Source organism: Delphinus delphis, chromosome 5 (assembly GCF_949987515.2).
Source record: "Delphinus delphis chromosome 5, mDelDel1.2, whole genome shotgun sequence".
In the NCBI taxonomy this organism is placed as follows: domain Eukaryota; kingdom Metazoa; phylum Chordata; class Mammalia; order Artiodactyla; family Delphinidae; genus Delphinus; species Delphinus delphis.
Genome location: NC_082687.1, coordinates 67,007,130 through 67,016,363, shown reverse-complemented (window position 1 = coordinate 67,016,363; position 9,234 = coordinate 67,007,130). Strand labels below are relative to the sequence as shown.

Below are 9,234 nucleotides of genomic sequence, written 5' to 3'. Positions count from 1 at the left end.
AGGCACGAAGCCGGGCAGCCAGACGGGCGACCCCGAGCGCTCACACCCTCGAGGCCCCGGCCTCCCGGGCGCAGGTTCCCTGAGGGTGGGCGGAGCTGGCCGATCAGTCAGTTGGCTGCGGGGAGTGGGTGGGCGGGCGGGCGGGCTGGGCATCCGGGCGGGTGCAGATGCCTGGGAATGCTAATACGGGGTCCGAGGCCGCGCTCTTCGGGGACGGCAGGCAGACAGGCCAAGAGGCATCCCCCACAGCCGCCCCCAGACCGAGCCCCGCTTCCCGGGACCGAGGCGCCCCCAACCCCGCAGCCACAGCACGTGCCCCATCCCGGCGCAGCGGAACCCCGGCCCGTGCCCGGCGCCGCCCTCCTGGGCGGCCGCCATTGGCTGCGCCGTCGGCTCCGGCCCACCCGTTGCCTCCCGTTGCCGGCTGCCCCATTTTCTCCGAGCCTCACGGGGCCCCGCACTGGCTCTGGGCGACCCCAGGGGCGTGGCGCGCGCAGAGCGGCGCCGGGGGCGGGGCCTCGCGCAGGGCGCCCAGGGATTGGCCGCGGGAAACAAGGGGTGGGGCCGGCCCCGGAGAAAACAGCGCGCGCGCAGCCCTGCTGCAGTCCCAGCCTGGAACCCGAGCCAGCCGGAGTCTCCCGCCGCGCCCGCTCCGGGGCTTTTTTTCTTTTTCTTTCTTTCTTTTTTTTTTTAATACCGCGGAGCCCCCTGCCCGGTCCACCAGCCCGCTCCTGCGTAGCGCGAGCCTCTTCCTGTCTCGCAGGTCCCGTCCCGCGCGCTGAAGCCCCTGCCGAAGCGGCGATGCGCCTCATTCAGAACATGTGCACGATCGCCGAGTACCCCGCCCCGGGCAGCGTAGCCGCCGCCGATTGCTGCCTGGGGGCGGCGGGCCGCCGCCTGGTCAAGATCGCTGTGGTGGGCGCCAGTGGCGTGGGCAAGACAGGTGAGTCTTAGCGCTCCGGCGAGAACCCGCTTACCTCTGGGGCTGGAGTTGGGCGGCCCCCACTGAGAGTTGCGGTTAAACGAGGCGTGGGGGAGAGGTGGGAGCTGCAGCCGGATCGCCCACCCTCTCCTACTGATCCGCTGCCCCTCGGGAGGGACCTCAGCCATCTTCGTTTCCACTCTCCTCCTTCATCAGATGAGGGAAACAAACTGCTGAGGGCCAGACGACCCTCTACACCACCGACACAACGGGGATTCGAATTCTGGGGTTCTTGAGCCTCTGGCAGTCCCTGGCACAGAAAGGGGAGTTAGTGAACGTAACCTCTCCTGGAGTTCTTTAAGGTTAGGAAAGACATTTGTCTGCGGGAAGGCTTAGGTGTGGCTCAGCCGGGCTCCGAGGATGGTGGTGGACCAAATGACCCATCCAGCTGGACAGAGCCATAATTCACGACGCCTTCCAGCCCCCTCCCCGTCGCTGCAGGGTAGGAATTTCACGTGGTGGTCGGCTGGCTTTCTCTGAGAGTTGCTTTTTAGGTTGGGGGAGGGGTGGAGACCAACCTAACTTCTTGTGCCAAGGTTAACTCTCTTTCCCTTCTCTTTTCTGACCTGCAGCTCTGGTGGTCCGGTTCCTCACCAAACGATTCATCGGTGACTATGAAAGAAATGCAGGTGAGGAAATGTATTTGAGGAAAATGCTTTCAGCTTGCACCAGTACTGCTGTTCCCTTTTTTCTTTTTTTCAGTGTCTACCAGGCAGGTTCCTTCAGAGTGACAGTCTGAGCACTGGGATCCTGCCACTTGCAACTTCCCTTGCCCCCGTCCCGTGCTCCCCCGCTTCCCATAACTGCCATCTGGCCTCATTCCATTCCAAGCCCATTCATCATTTTATCAAGTGCCTGAAAGTATTCCCCTTGGTATGTTTTAACTATAGGGACCCCAGTTGGAAGCACCCTTTGTACTCAAGAGCCTCTCCCTTCAAAACACTCCTGCAAAAGTCATAAAAAAAAAAAAAAAAAGATGGCCAGCTCCTCCCCCTACCCCTTGCCCTCTCTGCTGGCTGCCTTTCAGAGGTGACCTTTTAAAGCAAAGGCCAAAGGAGAGCAGTTGTAAACCTAAAGTTCTCTTTTCTTAACAAAGAAAAATAACTAAATGGTAAAATTTTAGGAGGAGAGTTCCTGAATAAATGATAGAACACTTTTTCAATCCCTGTGATTAAGAATGTCCACTGGGGAGGCTTAAGGACTTTCTACCTATGCTCTGTTAGCAAATTGTTTAATTCCTTAGACCATATGAAGTACCTACAGGGGATTATTTGGAACGCACTATATAAACCATCCCAAGATAAGGCATGGCAGCCTTGTGCTTTGATGTAGAGTCAGCTATGTTATGTTACACTTGTATTCCAACTGATTATGTTGGTTGTGAATTTACTAACAATATTTGCCCACCAAACCATTATATCTAATAGCTAGAATATAAATTTATGCCAAAGAGCGATAAGTACTAAAATAAAACAAATTCCACACATGCTGAAAAAGAAAAATTTTTTTCACGGAAATTCTCTAAACATGGAACCTTCGTTTAAAATTCGACAGCTAAGGTTCCAAAAATGTACAAGCTTTGTCCTAGTTTTAATAAACCTGCTAAAACGGGGTTAAAATTGCAGTTGTTTAAAAAAAAAATCTGAACTAAGCCCATTAAACAGAATAAACTATAGCATATTTTTGTGCATTGGTTCAGGTTATAATTTCTAAGTTAAAAAAATATCCCACAATGTTTTAAAAGTTGTACAAGAAGGAAGGACATAATCTTTTTTTTTTTTTGAAATTTTGCCTTTATAGGTAATCTCTATACCAGACAAGTCCAAATAGAAGGTGAAACCCTGGCTATTCAGGTTCAAGACACTCCAGGTATTCAGGTGAGTATCTGAGATATGTGACTAGATCAAAGGGGAGTCTGCTTGGCCGTGGAATTGTTCGATTGTTTCCAAAGTACCTCTTGCTGAAGGAGGAGAGAGACTTGGGGAGTCACTAGGCTTTTATATGTTGTTTGACACTTCAGTTGTATCTGGCTGTTGGTCAGTCTTAGCCTGGCTTAATTTGGGAGACTTGGCTAAGGGGCAGAAATCTTCTCGTAGGAGGATTCTACCCAGCAGGAAAGACCAAACCAAACACACTTGGATTTGGCAAAATGCCCTTGCTATGGTTAAAAAGGTCAGTTTTTACATTTGTGTTTTGGGCATTAGAAATCAAACATCTAGGTATAGTCTCCAAACACTTGGAATCATTTTTATATGGTGGAAAGTTACGCTATAGACAAAGAGCCATGCGCGCGTGTGTATTTTTTTTTTTTCCCTCTTGAACTGGGCAGTTATCCAGGTTTAAATGCTTCCAGCTCCTATCTTTACTTCCCCAGACTTACTGTCTAGCCAGTTAATTTCCCATTTTATGCAACTACAAAGTCTCTCTGCATGGAGTTCTCTGCAGGTCAATTTTCCACTCGAGTGTGGTGAGCTGCTCTGTTATTTATTCCAGCTCCATGCAGCTGGATCAACATATTGTCGAGAAAGCTGAAGCGTGGGGGGGATAGAACTTGTTTACGGCCTGCAACCTGGTGTTCCCGCTAAGGGCTTTTTGAATTCTCTCTCCAGCTGAGCCAGGGCTCTCTCCGGCCCTCACCCTTCACCTTGCCGTCATCCCTCTCTTTCAGGTCCACGAGAACGGCCTGAGCTGCACCGAGCAGCTGAATAGATGCATCCGCTGGGCAGACGCTGTGGTGATCGTCTTCTCCATCACCGACTACAAGAGCTACGAACTCACCGGTCCGCTCCACCAGCACGTGCAGCAGCTGCACCCGGGCACTCGGCTGCCCGTGGTCGTCGTGGCCAACAAGGCCGACCTGCTGCACATCAGGCAGGTGGACCCTCAGCTTGGACTGCAGCTGGCCAGCATGCTGGGCTGCTCCTTCTACGAGGTGTCCGTCAGCGAGAACGACAACGACGTCTACAGCGCTTTCCACGTGCTGTGCAAGGAAGTGAGTCACAAACAGCAGCCCAGTGGCACGCCAGAGAAGCGACGGACCTCCCTCATCCCCAGGCCCAAGTCCCCCAACATGCAGGACCTGAAGAGGAGGTTCAAGCAAGCGCTCTCTGCCAAAGTCAGGACTGTCACCTCTGTCTGACGCCGAGCTGCTCGAGGGGGTTTGGTCTTCCCGGGAAGAGGCCCGAGGTTCTGCAGGAATGTTGGATGCTGGCCGTTATTCATGGTTCCAGGAAGGGCTGGAGCAGAGGGGCCAGGAGGGCCCATGGAACTGCTGCAGACGAGGAAGCGTTGTCCTGAGCAGGGGGAAAGAACTGATGCAGCTTGAACGAGCCCACTGCCACCCTCCGAATACGTGAAACATCCTCCATGTCTTTTCCTCCGGAGTGGGGACGGGGCACGATCGCTGGGGATTTTGTTAACTACCTTGTAAATGACAGTCAGTTGTAATTTCAGCCAATATATTGATGTGATTTACGTTGGGAATGAAAGAATGGATTAAGCATTCACAGGCTTTCCTCTTTTTTTTTTTCTTCTTTCTTTCTTTTCCTTTTTTTTTTTTTTTTTTCCCTCCTCCCAAGAGGAAGAATTGCTTTTCTTACGCGAGTATATGTGTCTCTGGAATACGCTTCCTTATAGAATGCCCTTCTAACCTGAAGGATACCCAGATTTCTTTTTCTTTTAATGAACAAGGAGAAAATACTACCCCACCCCACTAAAAAGGGTGGAGTTTATGGGCCGAATGTTATATATACAGACGTGTGTAAGCTTATGGGCCTGCATCCTCCTGCCATGGGGTGAGTATGCTGAGTTGGGTACGTGTTGAGTGGTTGAGAACACAAACTCTTCAGCCCCAGACTTTGAGTAATTGTGAGACTGTATAATTTTTTTTTTTTTAATCGTTGCATCAGGTACAGAAAAACAAAGTGTGTCCATTTATTTTGGTCTGATTTGTGTAAACACAGCAATGACGCTGGGTTGTTTCTAGGCCTGGCCGAGTTGTGGCTTAACTGCGGAAACACTATCTTAAAGCGAGTGAACAGATGCAGGGGTGACCGCCAAATCTCCTACACAGATGCACTTTAAAAAGCCACTCATGCTTTTGGCTTAAACTGTAATTAATTTATTTTATGTACAATAAAGCTCATTTTAAAAGAGGAGACGTCTGACTTGGTCTTAATTGAAACGTTCACCTTCTGTCCTTCAGACAAAGTATTACTCGGCACCTTGTACTTCTTGGGCACGTCGAGTCGGGCAAGATACCTTCCTGGGGTGAGCACTTAAGTCTCACAACAAGCCACTGAAGCGCATTCTCTTCTTATCCCCATTTTACAGATGAGGAAACAAGCTTGAAAACAAGTTAAATAACTTGTCAAAGGCCCCGGCCTGCGAGAGTTGTAAATTGTAATCTGCTGCTTTCTAGTCAAGAGTATAGCACATCTCCTATTCATTTCCTTCCTGATCCTCCAGGTAAACCTAAGACAAATGTCTGGCCCTATATTTTATGTCGATCAGAGATCGCTTGGCTAAGCCGTGAAGATCACGCTTCTACACAAGACCACTGTTTCTCCACATGTGCTCTATTCGGCAAACCTTCCTTGGGTACGCTGCTTTCAGAAAGTGCACTCTGTTCTCATTCTGCAGAAGCTCGTAGCAGTTGATCCGGGGCTGTTCAGGAACCCCTCCCATGTAGCACCTGCCCCAGGTGATGTGCTCAAACTGCCAGGCCTCTCATCGGCTTCCCTCCGAGCCTGGGAGGCCTTTCATACAAGCTAAGTGAGTCACCACCTTTATGGGCAAACAGTCACACCTTATATTTGTCTGTGTAGTGCTTTCACACACCTGATCTCATTTAACCCTCAGGATAAACCAGTGGGGAGGGCGGGGGAGGTAATACGACCATTTTACAGATGAGAAAAACGCTCTGAGTTTCGAGTGATGTCCTCGAGTTCACACAAAGGGCATGAATCAATGTCTCCTGACTATATTCGATTTTCTTAGTCCTTTATAATATTTCATATATGGGCCACTGCCACATATAGGGGGCCTTGGGACCAAGAGAAGCAGCCATAATGAATAGTTGAGGGCCTACTACGGAATGGTACCAGATTTTCAAATCTGTTTTCCCACAGGGTAAGTGTCCTGCCTGCTCTTGACGGGGCTTCTGGTGATGTCCCAAACCTTCCTTACATGGAGAGCAATTTTCTACACTTCAAGCCTAACCGAACCTCTGAGAAGGTGTTGGGGTGAGGGGGGGTGAGGGAGGGAACAGCGCTCACATGAGATTCTAAAAACGTCTCATTTCAAAGGCAGTGAGACAAGGATCTCTGACTAGATTCTGTTCACGTTTGTTTTCATTCATTCTATGTGGCTATATTAGTAATGTCCGGTGAGTGAGAGGTTCATCTTTATATACTTACCAATGGTCTTCTACCCATGTTCTGGAATTAAAGAAGATGAACTGTCCCGGGGGCTTTATCTTGCAAAGGTGCTGAGCGGCGCCAGACGTCCTCTGTCTATGAGAGGCGCCCTGCTTCCTCCTCTCCTTTCCACCTGCTCCAAGAGCCTGCAGACCTCACGGCAGGCCTCTCCTCCTTTGTGAGCTGCCCTTCCTGACCTCCTGGCACTTCCCCGTTGCCCCTCACGTCCCCACAGCACTGGACTCGGTCTCTTACGTTTCATTTTAGAAATTCACGTTGAAAGGGTCTCAGGGCTCCAGTCTACCCTGGGGATAAAGTGGTTTGTTGGAGGCCGTTCTGGGAGAGAGAGATTGACTCCCAGCTGGAAACCACCCAAGTCCCAGTTCTGTCCACTGTCTCAGGCTGACTTGACTATTTATAGTTCTAGAATACACCATGTTTTCTTCTCATGAATTTAGTTTCATATTTCTTTACCTTTGTTCATCCCTTTCGTCATACTCTGAATTCCTCTTTGGTTTTAATTTCTGTTCTATAATCATACGGCACTGAGAAATGGCCTTCTCCCACCTGGGTAGGGGAAGGGAGGGTTGTGTGGGTGTGTGCAGGGGAATGGAGAAAGGAATCAGAGTTTACTGAGCATTTACAGTGTGCCCAGATTATAATCCACCTCCTTGAATCTTCTGAAGAATCCTGCAAGGAAGGTAATAATTCCACCGCCAGTTTAAAGATGAGGAAACTGAGGCTCAGAGAGATGAAAGCTGTGGTCACACAGGCGGTAACATTCACTGTTTCTGAAAACCTCTGTGCCAGGCACTGTAGGGGTACTTGAAATAACTTCCATTCTCCACACCAACCCCACAGTCCATTTTCAGTCCCTGCTACAGATGCGGAGAAGGGAGGCTCAGAAGGATGAGCTCCTAAGTGGCGGATTCGGATCCAGGACTCCGCCACGTCTGCCTGATGCCACGGCCTAGACGCCAGGCAGCCGGCCCTCCGCTGCCCAGCCCCGGCTCCTCTAAGCAAAGCCCCCAGCGCACGGAGCTCTCCCCTCCTCTGCTTGCAGACGCTGGCCCTCCCTGCCCGGCCCGTGGTCCCTGTCGGGCTTCCCTCCACCTCCCTGCTGCTACCCTGGGCTCGTGGCCCCGCCTGGCTGCCGCGGCCACATCTGCTCTTGCTATCAGCCTGCTGCACACTGGCCTGCAGTCCCAGCTCAGTAATAAAGACGTCCAGGCTGGGGCGGGGGCCAGCACAGCCCACAGCCCGTCCGCCTCAGCACCGGATCCTTGTCCGTCGAGATGTCTGGCTTTCGAGCTTCCTCCCTGCCGCAAATCAAAACCATCCGAACACTCTGCGGCGGGCCTGGCGCTGCGCCGGGGACCACGATGGCTCCCTGTCAGCGCCCGGCCACCGGGCTGCCCTGAGCCCCAGGTTCGAGAGCTGCGGGCCTGCCTACAGTGAGCCCCTCGTTCTGGTGAAAAGCGGGATTCCGACATTCATGTTACACCCTGCAGGGGAGAAAGCAGATGTGCTTTCTGGACAAACGCACAAGCCTCTGGGCAGATCCCTCAGGGGCGAGCAGTTGGGTAACTCCAGGGCTGCACCAGCGGGGGACGGGCTGCCCGGCCAAGTCTCTGCCGGTAACTCAAGACAGGGCGCCTGGCAGTGGCCACGACCAATGACAGGGCTTTATTTGTTACAATAAATAACCCAGGAGAACTGGTGTTTTCTGCACTCCCTTCAGAGTCTAAAAGGAGAAACTTCCAGAAAGTTCTTATTGTCCTCATGACTCTCCTAATTTGGTGAGAAGAGCACAGGATGGGGGTTATCGCTGATTGTGGCAAAGATCCCGACAAGTACCCCTCACGCCTCTGCTCTCACATACCCCCCGTCGTCTGGTTTTGTCTCTTAAAATAGAGATGGAGTTTCTCTTAATGTTTCCTGGGCAGCAATGGCAGACGATATTTGTAATCCTGGATTATTTGTCGTTGGGATTCTGTTTCTGGTAACCAGGGTTTAATAAATAATAGTAGTCTTGGGGCGAGCCTGATGGAAGTCTTTGTTATTGGGTAACGCTGTAATGGAGGGGTCTGGGGTCGACGGAGCCGTATCCATAGGCCCCAGCCCTCTGGGGACAACCCCTGGCTGCCGTACCTCCAAACACCTGTCGTGCCTGCTATGTTTGCTGGGAAGCAGACTCCAGAAGGAGGGTTTACAAAAGTGGAAGTCAATCGCTAAGGAGTAGTTACACCTCTATCAATTGTGTATATGAAGAGTGGCTGATGAGATCCTTGGCAGAAGGCTTGCATTTGTCTGTGCTTGTTTTGGCTCTGACCAGCCAGGGTTTAGGGGGTGAACACTCAGACCCAGGCGGAGAGAGGAGAAACCACAGTAAACACCCAGCTCGGCCTTTTAAGCCACCTTCAGGTGGCTGACATCTGGCGGGGGGGAAATCCCTTTAGAACTGGTGCATTTGGATGAGGTTGAAATGGTTCAGTCAGGGTGTCAGTCTCAGAGTCCACATAACTACATTATAGCTAACATTAGGGATGGAGGAAGTTCTCTCAGGGACAGGGCTCTGCATGGGCAATCGTTAGACATTTGCTGCCAATCATGGTGATTCTTCTGTGCTCTTAGCAAGCCTGCCAAGTGCCACGTTCTAAATGCTTTACACGTATTCACTCTTTTAATTCTCACAACAACTCAACGTGGTATGTCCTATCATTGTCCAATTCATAGCCAGCTGAGACCAGGAGAAGTGCACCATTGTGCGGAGGAGGCGGGATTGGAACCCAAGCCATGGGATGGGGCTCCAGGCGCTGCCCCTGGCCTCTGGGC

At 51.4% G+C, this 9,234-nt stretch overlaps 1 protein-coding gene across 1 annotated transcript; it reads left to right on the top strand.

Moving 5' to 3' along the window:
• The first annotated feature begins 396 nt into the window (after positions 1-396).
• On the top strand, positions 397-5,135 carry RASL11B (RAS like family 11 member B). Its single transcript, XM_060011746.1, has 4 exons — positions 397-943; positions 1,555-1,611; positions 2,783-2,859; positions 3,651-5,135. The coding sequence occupies exons 1-4, from the start codon at positions 802-804 to the stop codon at positions 4,119-4,121; spliced, it is 747 nt and encodes a 248-aa protein (XP_059867729.1). The 5' UTR covers positions 397-801; the 3' UTR covers positions 4,122-5,135.
• Positions 5,136-9,234: the final 4,099 nt, after the last annotated feature.